Source organism: Gymnoscopelus braueri, assembly GCF_963280865.1.
Source record: "Gymnoscopelus braueri genome assembly, chromosome: 22".
NCBI lineage: Eukaryota > Metazoa > Chordata > Actinopteri > Myctophiformes > Myctophidae > Gymnoscopelus > Gymnoscopelus braueri.
In genome coordinates, this window is record NC_137624.1 from 30817805 (window position 1) to 30837126 (window position 19322).

Genomic DNA, 19322 nt, shown 5'->3' on the forward strand with positions numbered 1-19322 from the left:
TGTAAAGAGAGGGGAAGGAGAGGGCAGAGAGAAGGGGGGGAAAACAACGGTCTCCAGCCAGAATCGAACCAGTTGCATTGCAATTACGTGGTTGATGTACTGTCTAAAAAAAAAATGACGCGCATCCTCCGTCTCTTGGTGCTGAGCCAAACAGAATCATGGAAAACAAAGCAAGGGCTCGCAACTCACTTTTGAATGCTCCAAAAATGTATTTACGACAAACAGCAGATATGACGTTTCGACCCTTTTCGGTCTTTTTCAAGTATGTATACTATCTAGTCATCTACCGGTGTGCCCCCCGGTAGATGACTAGGATACGAGGGTTCACGCCGGTAATTGACTAAATAGTGCAAAAAGTGCATCTAGTCAAACATTGTGTGTTTGGTGCAGGTGACCGTCTGATCTCAGTAAATGACGTAAACCTGGAAGGACTCCCTCACGCCGCCACTATAGAGGTCCTCCAGAACTCCCCTGATGACGTCACTCTGGTGGTCTCCCAGCCCAAAGAGAGGCTCTACGAAGGTATAGTAGCAGAGGATGCAGTGCATTTTATTTGGACTTTACAGTGTAGTGACTGGATTAGTTACGAGTAAAACAATTTTTTTTTAATTAATTTTAACTCAAGGTTAAAGTCATCCCTACCAGACATGGTTAGGTGGCCATACTGATGCTAACCTTTTGCTGTGAGAGATCAGTATTTAAAAGGGTGAGGGTGTAAAAGTGTATTTTAATATCTGTTGATTTTGGCTAAATTAACATTATAATTGTTGGCTTTTTTTGGGCAGAATCTCCAGCAGCCTTTCTCCCCTATCAGCCCACGTCTTCGGCGATGGCGCTTCCCTCTGGTCAGAGACACGAACTAGACTTTGAATCCTCATCTGAGGAGCAAGCTGGAACGGGAAGCCCTAGTCCTCCTCTCCACAGCGCCGCCAGCCCCCCGCCGTCGTCCTCCTCCCCGCTCCACCAGCGTACCAGCATCTCCTCCTCCCCGCTCCACCAGCGTACCAGCCTCTCCCCCTCCTCTTTGCTCCACCTGCGTACCAGCCTCAGCTCCCTGGACTCGAGGAAAATCAGTACCGCTGCCAACACCACCACCCAGGTTTCTGCCAACGGAATAATACCCCGGAACACTGTCGAAGCCTCTCCTGATGCGGCCGCCGTTGCCGCACCTGTAGTCCATCAACATACGCCAGAACCACCTAGCCTCGGTCTGGACTCTGCTGCTCCGCCAGCTCTGCCACCCAAAACCAGGAAGGCTAAAGTCCCCGAGGTTCCGAAGGTTTCGGAACACTCTGACTGGGGCGACTCAGACATGGACGAGGAGACTTACTCTAGTAGTCAAGAGAAACTGAAGCTCAAAAAGGTGCGACCCTAGGTAGCATGTCTGTGGGAACATAATCAAGTTCACTGGAGTTAAATTAACACATTCAATCCGGGAACGCATCTCTGGTCATTTTAGATTTCTTTGGCTATTCAAAATCAGCAGATATATATTTTTTAAAGCGAACATTTGTAAAATATTTTGTTCCAGGGACCCCCCAGAAGCAAAGATTTGAGTTACAAATGTTCGCTTTGCACAAATTTTTACAATTTTTCAAAAATAGCAAATCTACAAGCTCATAGCGCAGCACTCGGTGCTGCGCTATGAGCTTGTATATCTGCTATTTTGGAATAGCCAAAGAAACCTGAAAACTACACATGCGTTCCCGGTCTTAATGGGTTAACACTGAGGATTCTTTAAATTTGCACCAAACTTCTGAGCTTTGCTTGTCTGACAAGGTTGCCCGTTAACATGAAATAATATGAAATAGGTCTTTTCATGGTGCAAAGACCAGCCGCAGATCCTCAAAACAGGATCTGAAGCTTGACGTAACTAACTGCCTGCTATCTATGTATAATAACATTTGCTTTGTCGTTGCATTCATGTCAATGCAAGGCAGATTTACGCTACGTTATGCCGCATGTCATGTCATGTCATGTGGATGTATGATCTAATACGTTTCCCACTCCCTCTTATTTCCTTATCTCTCGTTCTCCTTTTCTCTCTCTCTCTCCATCTTCTCTCTCTCTCTGTGTGCATGTCATGGCGGGTGATATCTCCACACACTCATGGCCCTGTTCTCCGTTTACAGGAGTGCATCGTGGAAAGTTTAAGTGGTAATGCCCCAGGGGTCAATAGCCTCCGTCCAGGAGAACTATTTGACATTGAGCTGTCCAAAAAGGACAGTAGCCTGGGCATAAGTGTCACGGTACTGTTCGGCAAGGTTTTAATCCTCTCTTTGTTTTTTTCCCCTTTCCCCCCTTAATTTTGTGTCTATGTATTCATATGTTCTATGTTTGCTGTTGTTTGTGTGGCTTCCTTTTAGCTGTGTGCTGCTACTATCTGATCTTGAAGCTGTGTCTGGCTTTATGTGGGGATAGAACATCACCCCTTTGCATGTCACACTTACTTAACCACTTTAAACCCTGGCGACCCTATTTTGGGCATGCCATAGGCGAAGGTTTTCAAAAATATTTGAAACTTGAAAATGGCAGATCTACAAGCTGAATCTTTTTGAAAATAGCTGACTTACAAGCTCATATTGTGAGCTTGTAGTTCGGCTATACGACACGATGCAACACGTTGTGAGCTTGTCTTTTCGGATACGTTTTTTTTTAAAAAAGAGTTAAAAAATGTATAGGCCTTAAGTGGTTAAGTATTTTGATTTCATTACATCTTGTAGCATGCCATTTTTTCATATCATTTCATTCATTGAATGAAGAATCATTTTAATGTTATGGACTCTTGGAATAAAAGCCCAATAGGATAGTCAATTAAGATTAATCAATTAAATCAAATGTAACTCTAAATGGTAAAGTTGTACAACCAGTACAGTTGCAGCCTGATACCAAAGGCACTTGCTACTTACGTATAACTAGACTAGAGTGATTTGGACCGTGACTGGTACAATTTCTCTCTGAATATGTCACCGGTGGACTTGGCTTCTCTTACCCACAGGGGATATTCCTCTATAATGAATAAAATTGTGTCTACAGACAACGTACTGTATGGCCTGTTGTGAAAAATATTTAAAGTTGGGCAAATACAGTTCGGTCATCTTAGTTAAATCATCATCAAGTAACCATTACATTTGCTTGGTTAACAAAATGTCACTTATTAACACCATCACAGTGAAATGAGAAGTATATGGAACGCTTTTGTGCAAAGATTAAATAGATATTCAATTATGATATAAATACCACATATTAGTTACTGCACTTATTCATGTGATTATTTATAATCTCATAACTGCATATTTATTTGATTTGGGCATAAATGGGATTCCATATATAAGTAGAGATGTGCACTTGCCTCAATAGTTTCATTGAATCATCATTTGTAAATAACACATCACAAAGTCACCCAGTCACCCATCATCACCACCCCATTAAAAATCTAACATAATGAAGCATGGTTGCTCGTTACCCTAAAGCCGCTGTGGTTCTTTCCAGGGGGGAGTCAACACTAGTGTCCGACACGGAGGCATCTACGTGAAGGCAATCATACCGAAAGGAGCTGCTGAGCTGGATGGAAGAATACAGCGGGGTACGAATAAAACTAAATCATGTTTCTCGCAAACAGCCATTCAGAACTTACCCAAATGAGTAGAAAACATCACCGCTGACTACAGTGTCTGTTATTTTATAAAACATATAGTTGATGTATCGGTAGTGCGCAAAACAAGTCTAAAAATGTCAGATTTTGTTGTGAATTTTTGGAGAGATATAGACTATGCAGTTGCTCAATATTGATTCATTTCACATTTACAATGGCGTGCTTACAATATTCACCGTTTGGGACCTCCATGCATTTGAATAGCAACTTCCTTGCTTGTGCAGGCAGTCTTTCTTGTAGAAATTATTCTTGTAGTGAAATTGTTATTAAAAACTGTTTTAATTGGTGATTTTCATGTAACGACTAAGGGGACCTGTAAGGGTCCATTTGAGTTAGATTAACACTAAACATTTGACTGAGTAGCTGCAGTAATGAAAACTAGTAACTGAAAACTACACTATTCTGATGATTGAAGGAAGGGAATGCATCACTGTTGACTTGCAATAATTGTCATCGTCTGTGTCTAGGTGATCGTGTGCTGGCAGTCAATGGAAAGAGTTTGGAGGGAGCAACTCATAAACAAGCGGTGGAGGCACTTAGAGATACTGGACAGGTCAGAAATTACATTTAAACAGAGCAAGTTTTATCAGACGGTACTCAACCTAATCTTTCTCATAATTTATTAGAAAGTACAACAATTCCCATGTTTTAATTAGAAGTTTACTCATGACTCATGTTTCAGAACAGCCAATAATATTATTTTCCCCAATACTAGACTGTTCACTTGCAATTGGAGAAGGGGCAGCTTCCTGCCGACAGTGTTCATGCACCAGTCACCCCTCAGTGCACGCCCCCTTGTGGTGCCAACGAGAGCCAGGCGAAGAACAAAGATGAGCTTCTGGAGCTCAAACCCAAACCAGAGTACGGCTTCATTACAGACGGTGAGGAAATAACATAGTACACAATGCACTTGGAGAAGTCAAGTGTGATTTTACAGTAGGAGGTGACAGCAGTAATCGTGGATGTCATGTTTACATATTCCACAAAGCTCCCACATAGCTTTTGTCCTGAAACTTGACTGAAAGCATATTAGAAGTTGAACGTTTTAGTTCTGTTTGAGTTTCTTAGGGGACACTACGCTCTATTTGGGGCCGGATTAAGGCTTTTTAATGCCCAAACATGTAACAATGTTTCAGAACCACAGACAGGGCTTCATTTTACCACAAAAAAAACACTCTCCAGTACTACTGATCATAAAATACAATAATTACACAATAACAATCAATGAAGGAAAGGACAGCACAGACATTTGCATGTAACATGATGTTACATGATGCATGTAACACTATACAGGCTGTGGTGATTAAGAAAAATCCTTTTGTGAACTTTATGCAGGATTGGTCCTGCCACCAATCCAGATTTTCAGCTTAATTTGTTCCTTTTTTTTGCTAGAATACAAAAGTATGTTGAATTGGCGCCCTCTGAAAATACACATGACAGTAGTCCCAAGAGTATAAACATTGTCATGAGGTATCCACCAACATATTGAAAGCACAGCTAAATAATCTTCTGTCTCCAGACAATGTATTTGAGGTTGGCTTGCTGAAGAACTCTTCAGGACTGGGCTTCAGTTTCTCTCGGGAGGAGAACATACCCGAGGAGCCCCCTGGCTCCAGCATGGTCCGTGTCAAAAAGCTGTTCCCTGGCCAACCAGCGGCAGAGAGCGGCCGCATCAACGTAGGCGACGTCATTCTCCGTGTCAATCAAACGCCCCTCAAAGGCCTCTCACAACATGTAAGTCACGCATCTCCTTGGGTGGCAATCCCAGGGGGGGTTCAACTAACAATGATGCATTTACCCACTTTTCAACCTGCTTTTGGGCATCATTATAGGCGAACATTAAAAAACTAAGATTTGAAATAGCCGATCTACAAGCTCACATTACGGTCCAATGCAACACGCTGTGAACTAACTTGTAGATCAGCTATTTTCATCGTGTCACAAAGTATATGTGGTTTCACATAATAATGATTTGCAAGTTAGAATTGCATGCATGAGTTATTATAACACATACTGTATGCATACTGTATGTGTCTGTCTAGGAGGTGATCTCAGCTTTGCGGGGAACAGGACAGGATGTAACTCTGCTCCTCTGTAGACCAGAACATGGTGTTCTGCCTGAGTTGGATACTTCGGCCCTGGTGAGAATCTACAAGAATAATGTATACATAATGCACTTGTTCCCAAAACAGTGTTACCCACATTGTTCTTCACGAAGCCATAACTTCTACCTTTCTACTGTGCAGAGATTTAAGATTCTCTAACAAAAAAGTATTTTGACTGCTAGTCTACAACGATTTAGTAATTTAGCAGCTCTAGTCAATAATCAACTGGGCAAATAGAAAGTGCAGAGAGAAAGATGGGGGTCCCTGGAACAACATATTTTGGGGGTCCTTGACATGAAAAGGTTTGAGCAAGGAGGCACGGTGGCGCAGTCGGTAGCGCTGTCGCCTCACAGCTAGAAGGTCCTGGGTTCGATTCCCGCCGGGGACGCTGTGGGCGCTGGGGGCGTGTCTTCTCCTCCGCGTCATCAGTGCCCATACCCTTGGTGGGGTTGGCGAAAGGGCCTACTCTGTGTGGAGTTTGCATGTTCTCCCCGTGTCTCCTAGGGTAGTTAATACCCTCACAAAAACATGTAGTAATCCTGGTCGCTATACCGCCTCCCCCATGACAGCCGGGGCGCCTGATGGAGGGGATGGGAACTGGTTGGAATAACGTGTTCCTTCCACGCGCTACGTCCAACCAGGGAAACTCCCCCCTGTCAGGTGACAAGAAGGTCAGTTGGCTCTCATGCCTGAAGGAAGCATAAGCTCGGCCCTGGCCTCCCTACTGTGGGGGACTGGTGTAGTGCTGGTGTAGGGCTGGTGTAGGGCCCAGGATCACTTAGGAAATTGGCACCGGGTGAAAAAAAAATATGGGTTACAAAAATTGCGGGATAAAAAAAAAATGTAAAAAAAAAAAAAAAAAGGTTTGAGCACCACTGATACAGAAACATACGTTTTTCAGAAAACTGTTAGGATTTAGAAGACATTTTGTAGAATTGGAAAACTCAGGCCTTATAATGTGTTAATCTAGATCAAATCTTTTCCTCCAACAGACGCCCATGTGTTCCCCTCGTAAGGAACCGCTCACCCAGGCGGAGTCACCCACCCTGAGTTTGAGCAGGACGGCCTCTCCTTCGGCCAGCGAGGGCGGCGGCACGAGGGCTCTGGGTCCCGTGGAAGAGGCCCTGGAGAGGCTGATGCTGAAGACTCCCGGCGGCCGCCGCAACAGCTACAGCGACAGCACCGACGGCGACGAGGAGGTGGAGGAGGCCTTCAGCCCCAGCGCCCGGGAACACTGCCGACAGACCTGGGACCACAGCATCTACCAGACCCCCAGCAACAACCTGGGCCTGGGCCGCTACGACAGCCCCGGTCAACTGGACGACACCATCCACTCCATGTTCTACGCCACTGACGCGTCCATGACCAGATCTGACCTCACCAGGAGGTAACGTTTAATCAATTACGGCAGGGGTCTTCAACAGGGGGTCCTCAGAGTTACTGCAGGGGGCTGCCAAATCTTTGTGTGATAGGATCATGTTTTTTACATTAACCACTTGAACCCTAGCATCCCTATTCTGAGTGGAACATTAGCTAAAATTAGAAGATCTACAAGCTCACAACGCCTCGCAGCGCGAGGCGTTGTGAGCTTGTAGATCGGCTATTTTTTGCAAAGAGGTTTGGTGTGGAGGTGGGTTAGGCTAAGTATTGACGGTTCAAGTGGTTAAATGTCTGAAAATATGTCTGCAGTACAATTTTAGACAATACGTAGTGGGGGGTCCCTGCTTCATCTCTCTCTCAGCTAAGGGGTCCTTAGCCTGAAAACGTTGAAGACTCCTGAATTACAGCTTTATATAGCAAGAGTTATGGCACCTTGGTTGGTACTTGGAGCGAGAGCAAAGTGTTACTTAATAATTTAGCCACTGATTTTAAAAACAGATCCAGAGTTTAAAGCCGGTTAACCACATGAACCCTAGCGTGTCCTATTCTGGGAATGTCATAAATAGACGGAAGTTCTGTGAAAATAGCAGAGCTTGTACAGAGAATACAGATTTTGGGGTGAAAAGATTCAATAAGACATTTGTTAGATTCATGAGCTGATCGAATCAAATAATTGAACCGTTTTGCAAAATGGATCCGGCCCCGGCCATCAAACCCCAACCTAAATACCCCCGGATTTAATTACAACTGGAATGACTGTCAGATGTGGCATTGGATGGAGGTTCAGACAGTCCTATTTTTACACACTTCCATTTTTAATATATTAATCATATTCAAATGTTATATCCAGATGTGTGCCATTTATCTCAGTTTGAAACTGCATTCTGTAAGATTTACTGTATGTCCTACCCGGGATTCAAAGTCTCCCACGCGAGAGACGACATTTCTACCGCCAAGTTACGACGGAACTCCCGCTTGGGTAAGGAAGTTATTGCACTTGAGCTTCAGGCAGTACTACTCGTCAACCAGTAGGTGTCCTACCCAGACACCAGGTTCTAAAATGTCAAATAGGGGAGACCACCGCCAACCACTGCAGTTGGATGTTATATTGTATAGAGCGTCGCAGTTCCCGCCCACTTCCTGTTTTTTTTGGTGCCGGAAGAAAAAACTCAATGCATTTTTCCATTGACATTTCCAAAAATATTTATATCTATTAATTTAAGCCTCGAATCAAGCCATCATGACATGACATGAATCATGACCATAAACGTTTGATTCTGTGATTTTTTTTTGTGTTGAAAACGGCAAAACAAAGGGTATTTATTAAATATAGTATATCATATAATTAAATATAAAATAAAAAAAAATCACAGAAAAAAACGTTTTATGGTCATGATTCATGTCATCTCGTGATGGCTTGATTCGAGGCTTAAATTACTAGATTTTTGGATATGTCAATGGAAGTTTTTTCTTCCGGCACCAAAAAAAACAGGAAGTGGGCGGGAACTGCGACGCTCTATTAACATACTCTACCATAAAGATTGGTCAAATAATGATTTTATTCCAGGTTGCAGCTTTAAACACAAAGTGGTTTAAAGGTTGACTTTCACATGTGACAGCGTGTTATATAAATGTGTGTTTGTGTGGGTGTTTTGTGGACAGGTGTCCTTCATCTCCCCTGACGGCTGAGCTTGACTCTCCCCCTCAGCCCATGGTGACGTCCCCTGCTGCCCCCAGCCCCGAGCCCCTCCCTCCTCCACTGCCCACACCCCTGAACCTCACCATGCCGGGCAACGGACAGGACATGGACGACTTTGTCCCGGTAAGAACCAGTGGTGGTAAAAGTACTCCCGTTTTTTTACTCAAGTAAAAGTATCAATACTGCAATGTAGAAATACTCTGGTACAAGTAAAAGTCCGGAATTCAATATTTACTTGAGTAAAAGTACAAAAGTATTGGTACCAAAAGTAAAAGTAGTCATTGTGCAGAATGTCCCATTTCAAGTTCAAAATGTAAAAACATATTTTGAAAATAGCCGATCTACAAGCTCACAATGCGTCGCAATGCATTGTGAGCTTGTAGATCAGCTATTTTCAAATGGCCGAAATCTATATAAGGCTGAAGTGGTTAGTGTGTTTTGTAATAATAATCAAGTAACTAAATAATTATAGATGAGTAAAAGCATAATATTTGCCTCTGAGATGTAATGGAGTAGAAGTACTCCAATGAAGTAAAAAATACCTCAAAATTGTACTTAAGTACAGTACTTGAGTACATGTACTTAGTTACTTTACACCACTGCCGGTAAGGACTGAGGAACGGGGAAACTCATGTGGTCGGAAAGCTGGAATTCTAATAATATTTCTGACAGACGTCCAGAAACTAGAGCTTAAGAGATGTGGTTTAAAATATTAAAAGTTGTATCTGTACAAACCATTAGCATCGTTTTAATGTATTCCTATTACTGCTATTGCCCTCTCCTTTGGTCAGGATGTGGAGCTGAGGGTCTCCTTGGTGAAGTCGGAGAAAGGGAGCCTGGGGTTCACCCTGACCAAAGGCAATGATCAAGGCTGCTACATCCATGACATCATTCAGGACCCGGCTAAAGGAGACGGTCGGCTCAGGCCTGGGGACCGAATGATCATGGTAAATAAACCCAAGGATGTTTTTGAGAAACAAGTGTTTTTGTTGAATGGAGCTCGTCAAAATGTGATGAGCTATGAATTGAGCCTTTTTAGCTCTTGCTCCTAACCACTTTAAACATGGCACCCCTTGTTTTGGGCACGTCATTATAGCCACAAATCTTTAAAAGAGATTAGATAAAACATAGTGAAAATAGCCAATTTATAAGCTCACAGCGTGGCACAATGCGACGCATTGTTAGGCCTGTCACAATTATTACATAATCGTCTAATCGTAATTATTTGAGATAATCAGTTATTTTTCATTTTGTCATAAACGTTTCCATGTTGAAAAATATTCACACATTTTCAAATATTAAAAAAGCAGAAATAGCAGATCTACACGCTTACAACGCGTCACTTTGTGACGCATTGTAAGCTTGTAGATCAGCTATTTCTGCTATTTGTAAGTTATTAAATATGTCAATAATTTCTTTGTATATTTCAGTTATTTGTCATATCTGCCCTGTGCATTTTTTTTTATTACGAAGCCTAAGGCTTCATATGTTCCAATGTTCAATGCCAAACACACAATTAAATCGTTAATCGCAATTATTTGAGTGACAATTAATCGTCAACTTAAATTTGTAATCGTGATAGCCCTACGCATTGTGAGCTTGTAGATGGGCAATATTTGCCATTAGGCATATGACGGAGTACAGTATAGGGCTCAAGATCCTGTGCCAGAAAGACTTATATATATATAGATTGTATTGATTTGTGCATATACATTCAAAACCAGGTTGAGTGAATGACTCATCACTTGTTCTCGCTGCAGGTGAACAATTCCGATGTCTCCAACATGGGCCACACTGAGGTGGTCAACTTGGTGCGTGCTGCTCCCCGGGTGGTGGACTTGGTGGTAGGTAGGGTTCTGGAGGCCCCCAAGCCCCCGATAGAAGCCCACCTGCTGCCGGATATCTGCCTCCAGGGGCCCCAAGAAAACCTGGGTAAGGGAAAGTTCATCAGTACGTTTTATTCAGCATTTATTTAACACGTCAGGAAAAATGCGGTAAAGGTGATTATTGCCAGTAGAAGACGTATATTAAGCCCTGTTTATGCTCTCGTGAAGTTTGGAAGGGGAGATGGGCGTTGAGCGGGGCCGTCCGTGCTTTCTACGCGTCTGCTGCATCAAGCCCCATACCTTAGAGCAGGGGTCTTAAACCGTTTTTCAGGCCAAGGACCCCCTAGCTGAGAGAGAGATGAAGCAGGGACCCCCTCTATATTGTATAAAATTGTGTTTCAGATTAAACTTTTTTTTTGTTTTACTTGGTCTGCTCTTTTTCCCCTCTACACCTATACCTCTTTGCCAAAAATAGCCGATCTACAAGCTCACAACGCTTCGCAGAGGTGTATAAATTGGCCTTTAATGTGTTCCTCTAACAACCATTTGACCTGAGCCTACAAGGACATGTATCTGAATTTCCATCTGGTTCTGTGTGTGATGTAAGGACTAGTGGCCAGTGGGAGAGAGTTGTTTTAAAAGCATAACTTTACACACGTGTTTTACAAACGCATGCACACTTTTAAAAACCCTTTTATGAATCTGGTATAAGGGTGTACATGGCCCAAACACTGCCTGTCTATTGTTGTTTCATCTTCCAAGCCTCCTCTGTTGCTCCAGAGCTTTTTCAAAATCACACACATACTGTAATTATTGATTTAATAGTTTTTTTCTCTTTTGTAATTTCCCCATGTGTCTTTTATTACTCTTTGAATCATTTAATAAAAAAGCGCTTTAAAAGGTTTTATACGTAAATATCACTGGACTGGACAGCAATCATTTATTCATTTTGCTTTGATTATGAAATTGTCTTCTTCACACAGACTGCTTATAAAACTAGCCTTTCTTCTGTGAATTGAGTGTCAAAATGCCTTACAGTAATAAGGAATGTCGTTTTGACGAGTCATCATCCAAGATACTGATCTGTAAACAAACCCGAGCCCAGGCTAAAAGAAGATTGACATGGGAAAATACCTTTGTGTTTATAGAAAGATGCCTGTGGAGTGTAGGCTTTCATTTCACACATGTGATTCAGTTCATGACAAACTTCCACAGTATATTCCCAGTTCATAGATACTGTAGCCTTTACTTAGCTTAAAGCAGTTGTCCATCAACATAATGTTAAAGCTAGCCAGTAAACTATTACTGTTCTGGTGCCAAATCTCTTCACCAGAATGTCTTTAAAGTGAAGTCTTCATTAGTCTCTTAACTGTTATTCTTTACGTCATGAGTACATCCACACAAAACGTGAATATTACACGGCTATAATGAGACACATTTTATTGGTAACAAGGTCAATTTTTCACTGCGAAAAAAGGCATCAAGCTCTGTGAATGAGGCATCAACTATATGAATAGTTTATATGAATACTTAACAGCGATTTTCATAACGTTTATTCGCCACGCCCCCGGTGTGTAAAGACCTTTACTCTCCTTTCTGATAAAAATGCAAAACAAAACAAAAGACTCCCTCCTTTTCCTCAGGCTTGATGCTAGACGGTGGCAGTGACAGTGTGTATGGAGTGTTGTTTGTGACGGACATCCAGCCCGGTTCTGTGGCCTCTGAAGAGGGCAGCCTGAGACCGCTGGACATCATCCACTACATCAATGGAGCTCCCACCCTGGACCTGACTCTGTGTGAGAGCACCAGACTGCTGGAGCTCTCTGCCAGTGACCTCACGCTCAAGGCAACACGGTAGTTAAATGACAATACTCATTTGATGCATTGACTATCAGTCCTGTCATTAAAGGGGTGGTAAGAGATATGTTTTTGCTAAAATAAAGTGAAATTTCCCTTTAAAAGTATATAAGGCAAAGACAATAAAGTGAAAGAAGGGTTCCAACATGTGGCTTTAATTTTCTTGGCCAATTTCTGTTTTTAAGTTCTCCTTGATTCCTCTCCTCTTCCTCTCAAGGGACGGAAAGCCAGTTTCCACTGAACAGAAGAGCATCTCTTTTTTCAACAATAACATCAGTCCTAAGGTCTCCAGCAGCCTGAACGGTACGGATCACATCTGAAAAACACTGCTAATGTCTGGCATCATCACCCATAGTGTTCTGACACTGTCACAACATGCAAAATGTATGATGCTACTCTTTTATGATTTGTTTCAGGGTATCTTAAAGGGGGAGATCAAAGAGACAACTGTCTGTCAATTTGTCCTTTAGAGGTAAGCACCACCTTGTAAAATTGGCAAATAACCTTTTGGAAGAGAATACATTTTCTTTATTGTTTTTCAAATGCCTAAGACAAAGGAAAAGAAGGGCCAATAGCTGGATCAAATTGCTCAGTTTATAGGACTATCCTCTAGAAATACTACATCCATTTTCTGACACAAGCTCTTAAAAAATTCATGAAGTGACAACATTACCCAGGTCTGTACTGTGTGTGTGTGTGTGTGTGTGTGTGTGTGTGTGTGTGTAATGTACCTTTTATTGAGCCCTGTCATATTGATTCTCTGCCATTTGAATATTGTGACAGCAATTCTTCTAGCTTTTCCCCTCCTTAACCAAGCACACTTTATTTATCACATGCTTGATTCAAGCATGTGTTTAGCTGAGCACCACATTTTAATCTTTATGCATGTAAATGCAATTTTAAATTTACCACAATGAATATCAAAACATTATGGTTGACTGAATGTTACATAGTATATAGGGCCAATTATTACAAATTAGATTGAGAGCTTGGTTAGAGTTATTACGGACACATACGTACACACACACACACACACACACACACACACACACACACACACACACACACACACACACACACACACACACACACACACACACACACACACACACACACACACACACACAGTAACGTAATGGCTAATGTTTAAACATCTCAAGCTCTCTGATGACAATTAATTGATTAAATGTGTTCTTGTGCCATTATATTAATGTTAAGGAGGAAATCATTAAGCTGGAGCTGGAAAAGCCCCCCTCAGGAGGCCTGGGTTTCTCTGTCATTGGCGGTGAGAGGGGGATTTTTGTCAAGTCTATCACACCAGCGGGAGTGGCTGACGCCTCAGGAAATCTGCAGGTTGGAGACAGACTGCTGAAAGTGAGTTTGTTAAGCCTTTTTTGGGGGGGGGCTGTTTTAGCCAGAAGTTCAACACCTTGCCTCATGTCTTAATGGGTTAAGGGCCTTTGTTTCTCCATCTTAAATACTGTATATATTTCACTGTGTCTGTAGGTGAATGAGGAGGCAATGACGGGCGTGTCCCACACCAAAGCTGTTACCACCATCCGCAAAGCCAAAGGTCTAGTACAGCTCATCGTGTCAAGACCACCGGACCAACATCCTACCACATACCTAGCATACCTACCCATCAACACTGACAAATGCAATGGTAACACAGGTATGAACACATATAACCTGCCCATCATTTCAGACACATGCGATGGCACTACAGATATGAACACACACACCCATAGCATTTAGAAATACTATTACACGTATTCCTTCTCGTATTGTCATATCTACTGGAAATGTTGATTATAAACATTCATACCCTTTGTGAAAGGAGAAACCTTACAATAATGGTACTGTAGCTTTTGATGACTAATGCTGTATTTCTGTTTCTGTTAACCCATTAAAACCAGGAACGCATCTGTTGTAACCACTTAAACCATTATCTTATACTTTGGCTATTCAAAAATAGCGGATATACAAGCTCATAGCGCGGCACTGAGTGCCACACTATGAGCTTGTAGATCTGCTATTTTTTAAACATTTGGTGTTTGTAAACCTCTGAACCGCCGTCTGTTTGCAAGGGCTTGGAAAGAGTCCCATGGTGTGTGTGTGTGTGTGTGTGTGTGTGGGGGGGGGGGGGGGGTCCTTACTCCCCTGTTAGCCAGTGGTGGAAGAAGTCCTCAGAAGAACAAGTAGCCTAATACATATAATTTTGGGGTTCCTTGACATGAAATAGTCTGAGAATCACTGATTATAGCAACATAATACTTTTCAGAAAAGACATATTGTCCATTCGCCTCAGGTCTGAATGGTTTAATGAACAGTGAAGTGACCTTGAGTAACCTTGAAATGCACGTGTGATTGACTCTTTTGTCTTGGTGTTGGTTCTCAGATATCAGTGAGGACAGTGGAGTAAAGACCAAGCCTTTTACTCCCCATGATGGACTGAAGTCTGACAGCCTCCCTATCATACCACCAACAGGTAAAACAATTACACTCGTTCGTCCATGGGAACCTGCAGTTGATTTAACTTCATACTTGAAACCCATTCCTGTTAATGAGAACTGCATGCTGAAAATCTCTTCCTTGTCGGCTTCAAATCCAGCAGAGCTTCCTTTCCGCCTGGTTTATACATAATCACTTACAGTTTTTTGTTTTGATGGACAATTTCACTTGTTTATCCTGTATCCTGTATGAGTTCTCTCTCCTTATTGGATCAAATCTAGCATCCCAACCTGAACATCTTTTTACCAAAGAGGCTCACAAGCTCAGAACGCTATGTTTGGTATAGTATTAAATAGGGTTGATGCATTGATATTTAACTCATGTGCTTCTCGATTATTTAATAATCCAAAACGTAATCAATAGAATAATGGTGGAGAATATGTAATGGATAGTTGCAGCCCTGATGTCTACTTGTTGTGTTGTACAGATTATGAGGTGGGTTCTCCAGAGCCGAGCACAGAGCTGTCAGAGGACACAGATTGTGATGGTTCATCTCTACCTGAGGATTCCCCTGAGGTGATTAATCCATATGACCTGCTTCTGCTTTTCATATGATGAGTAGTACACAGCAAAATCCACTGTTAATTTTATTTTCTGTAAAAATGGAGTGGAATGGCTTTTACACTTGAGTTCAATTAAAACTCAGAATGCTACTGTGTACACTTAATGTATACAGTACAGTACTTCCATCTGTACATATCCGTTCATTGTTTGTTTTTGTTTTTTTGTTTTTTTTATACCTTGTAATCTGATGGAATTACAGAGTTCCCGGAAAGCAGAATGGAAAGAGGAGTGTGTGGATGACCCCCTAAATGAAAAGTAAGCTCTATTTTAATTACATGTTTGTTTTTCTTGTTCTTAAGTTATTTTCTTTCTTTACTGATTATCCTTAACATCCATGTGTTGTTTGTCACTGGATAGCAGCTATCTGCAGATGAGCGCTGGCCAAGCTGAGGACGATGACATCACATGGGGCAGTGATGAGCTGCCCATCGAGAACATGAACTCCAAACAGGGAGAAGATGGTGAGACTTCATATTTGTTCTGCTCATTCTTCTATACATTATCTGCACATATTGTCCAGGTACAAAAAGGCTCAACCAAGAGCAAAGGCCAATATAAAACTCCACCAATTAAACACATATTGCTTCTCAAATTCTCTCCATGAAACGGCATGAAGTTCCTTATCAGGAAGTGCTAAATGTTTTGACACACCCATCATTGAGTGTTGGAGTATCCTTCTCAAAATGCATTTATTTTACCCTTCCCCAGAGGGAGCTATCATCACAGAAGATGAGCTGACCTCCCTGCCCCTGGTCAAGGTGGTTCCTGATGGCCAGTACACGGGGTCCAAACTCAACACTGTGGTCCGGATGATGAGAGGACTTCTGGAGCAAAAGGTCCCTCTACAGGAGTTTGAGGTAATCACTTCTCATTCTACACAAAATTGCCATTGACTTTCTATATAAACTGAATACAGAATCTAATTTGTTGTTTTTGTTTTCTGATCTGCCCTATGACAGAATCTTCAAAATCTTCAGCCACTGGACGACTGTTTAATAGGTCAGACGAAGGAAAACAAAAAGAAGAATCGCTACAAGAACATTGTTCCCTGTAAGCCAATTACAGAATTCCTGCTTTCATTATGTATTACATTAAGACATTTTATCCAAGAGAGTAATCGGTGACTGCCGCCACATTTAAACAACCTCTTTAAATTTTGGTGTATTCAAGGGTGGATAGTATTTCATGTGAGTAAACAGCGTTCTTTGGTTTACTTTTCTTTCACAGTTGATACCACTCGAGTTGTACTTGGAAAGGATGGAGGCTACATCAACGCCAACTTCATCAAGATGCCAGTGAAGGATGAGAACTTCTCCTTCATCGCCTGCCAGGGACCTCTACCTACCACTCTGGGTGACTTCTGGCAGATGGTTTGGGAACAGAAGTCTAATGTAATCGCCATGATGACCCAAGAGGTAGAAGGGGGGAAAGTGAAATGCCAACGTTACTGGCCAGATACACCGAGAACAGCGGAGATGGTGGACGACAGGCTGCAGATCACGTTGGTCAAAGACCAACACTTGGACAACTTTGTCATCCGAATGATTGAGGTCAAAGATATCAAGGTGAAATCAAATTCTGATTTGCTGTTCAGTTTCATATGATATCGAAATGACAATTCATGAATGTTGAATAGCTTTATATTCTGATTGAAATCATTGCTAGAGTGTGTTTTCACAATAACAGGGGTCTCCCTGTCTATCCAGCACTATAGTAAACAGAAAATAAGATCAGGACACCAATGTTATCCAATCAGGAGAGAGAACCCATACAGGACACACGATAAGATATACAAGATATACAAGATATAGGATACAAAATTAAAAAGTGAAATTGAAGTGAGGAAACCAAAATGAGCATACAGAATTGGACCTGGAACACTATACAATTGAAGCTGATAAAATATCTTTGTGTGGTTCTCTCTCCTGATTGGGTCAAATTGGTATCCTGCCCTGAAAATGTATTTTCAGTTTACCAAAGAGCTGGAGTTTACTACTATAGGTGGAGTAGTAAATAAATACTGTATCACTTAACGTTTTAATTGTTCTCCACTCCAGACCAGTGAGGTCCAGCTCATCACTCATCTGAACTACACTGGTTGGCCAGATCATGGAACGCCTTCTCAGCCAGAGCAGCTGCTGACATTCATCTCCTATATGAGGCACATTCACCAATCAGGACCCATCATCACACACTGCAGTGCAGGCATTGGCCGTTCAGGAACGCTCATTTGCATAGACGTGGTCCTGGGCCTCATCAGTAAAGATGCTGATGTAAGTATACCAACTTTTATTTCCATTTGAAATAGGAAGGTCTGTTTTATTTACATAGATGAAAGTTCACTGCATCAGTTTGATTTGTGCTCCGTGTGATTGTGTCTCTTCTGTAGTTTGATATTTCAGATGTTGTGAGGAATATGAGACTTCAGAGACAGGGGATGGTTCAAACCGAGGTGATTTTCTTACACATTTCTTACGCATTTTTAAAGGATCATACCAGCATCAATAAGTGTCATGTATATTATCATACCGGGTAGACTGTTTTCCTGTTAATTGCTTGTTTGCATTTCATTTGCATACGTTTTGTTCACAAATCAATACTTTCTCCAGGGGCTATTTTTTGGCAAGACTGTTAAATAATCCATTCTTTAAAATGCATTAAAAAGCAAGGACAACTTATTTGATGAAAAAGTAGCCGTAATCAAGTCGTAATCAATAATCAGTTGATCTAGTCATAATCAATTGGTTAACCACTTAAGCCCTGTATACTCCTGTACAACAAATAGCAAAAACAGCCGATCTGCAAGCTAACAATGCATTGCGACACGTGAGCTTGTAGATTTGCTGTCGAGTTGAACATTTTCGAAAAAGTTTGCAAACTTTTCACCCATAATGACCCAAAATAGGGTGGTTCACCCAGCCAGACCGCTGGTATGGCCCTTTATGTATTATGCCTTCTAAATTATAATACAATGATATAAAACAATCAGTTTTCACAATATTTTGACTGACATGTATTTTCTTTTTTACAGGAGCAATATATTTTCTGCTATCAAGTGATCTTATATGTGCTAAGATGTCTTCAAGCAGAGGAGAAGATCTCAGGATAGTGGGGACAGTGGATTATATCATGAACTTTCTGAACAGAAAAACTCAAATGGAGGACAGTTGACATGGGCAGATATTGCCAAATCACAATTCCAAGATTCTTTTTTAAATCTCCTTAAACCTTAATTTCTTGAGAGTAAATCCTAGAAGTCTATATATTTTTATGTTTTATGCTTTTTATGTTCTCCCATCTTTGGCTGCTACGTCTCTTAATGCATTTATGAGAACTGTTGATTGTATGTTGTCTTTTCATCTACAACAGAACATAAATATTTTTTCTCCAGATTCTTGGATTATGCTAAAATAATTATGAAAATGATGAATGAATTAATATTTTATGTGGAACAAAATTATACTTATTTTGAGTTTTAAGTATAATTGATGCTGGGACTTGCCTTGACAAAATACTATGACAGTATTTGCTTTGTAAATCTATTATACAGTAATTGTTGACTGCCTTGGGTAATTGATGAAATTAAAAGTGTACATATTCATCTCCTTTAAAATTAAACTGTGGATACGTTTTAAATGTCATTAAGGAAACTTGTCTCTTTTGTAAATATATGAGTAAAACATTTCCATGTCGTCTTGTCACTTCAATTAGATGCAACTTTGTGG

The 19322-nt window shown here is 41.4% G+C and overlaps 1 protein-coding gene across 6 annotated transcripts in view; it reads left to right on the forward strand.

The window, feature by feature from the left end:
* The window catches only part of ptpn13 (protein tyrosine phosphatase non-receptor type 13), an 87639-nt gene extending 68401 nt beyond the window's left edge, over nt 1-19238 (forward strand). For 2 of the 6 annotated variants that reach the window (XM_080418680.1, XM_080418683.1), the window contains 27 exons: nt 391-522; nt 786-1363; nt 2133-2264; nt 3493-3586; nt 4123-4208; nt 4371-4536; nt 5175-5389; nt 5698-5796; nt 6753-7147; nt 8803-8962; nt 9631-9786; nt 10600-10771; nt 12309-12519; nt 12740-12825; nt 12939-12994; nt 13741-13896; nt 14029-14194; nt 14921-15010; nt 15461-15549; nt 15797-15852; nt 15955-16058; nt 16306-16454; nt 16557-16647; nt 16825-17162; nt 17655-17870; nt 17987-18049; nt 18629-19238. In XM_080418680.1, the coding sequence (XP_080274806.1) occupies nt 391-522; nt 786-1363; nt 2133-2264; nt 3493-3586; nt 4123-4208; nt 4371-4536; nt 5175-5389; nt 5698-5796; nt 6753-7147; nt 8803-8962; nt 9631-9786; nt 10600-10771; nt 12309-12519; nt 12740-12825; nt 12939-12994; nt 13741-13896; nt 14029-14194; nt 14921-15010; nt 15461-15549; nt 15797-15852; nt 15955-16058; nt 16306-16454; nt 16557-16647; nt 16825-17162; nt 17655-17870; nt 17987-18049; nt 18629-18706 (4334 nt within the window). In that variant the 3' untranslated portion in view covers nt 18707-19238. The remainder of the gene's footprint in view (nt 1-390; nt 523-785; nt 1364-2132; nt 2265-3492; nt 3587-4122; nt 4209-4370; nt 4537-5174; nt 5390-5697; nt 5797-6752; nt 7148-8802; nt 8963-9630; nt 9787-10599; nt 10772-12308; nt 12520-12739; nt 12826-12938; nt 12995-13740; nt 13897-14028; nt 14195-14920; nt 15011-15460; nt 15550-15796; nt 15853-15954; nt 16059-16305; nt 16455-16556; nt 16648-16824; nt 17163-17654; nt 17871-17986; nt 18050-18628) is intronic. The other 4 variants (XM_080418681.1, XM_080418682.1, XM_080418685.1 and 1 more) reach the window with 4 other exon arrangements.
* Nucleotides 19239-19322: the final 84 nt, after the last annotated feature.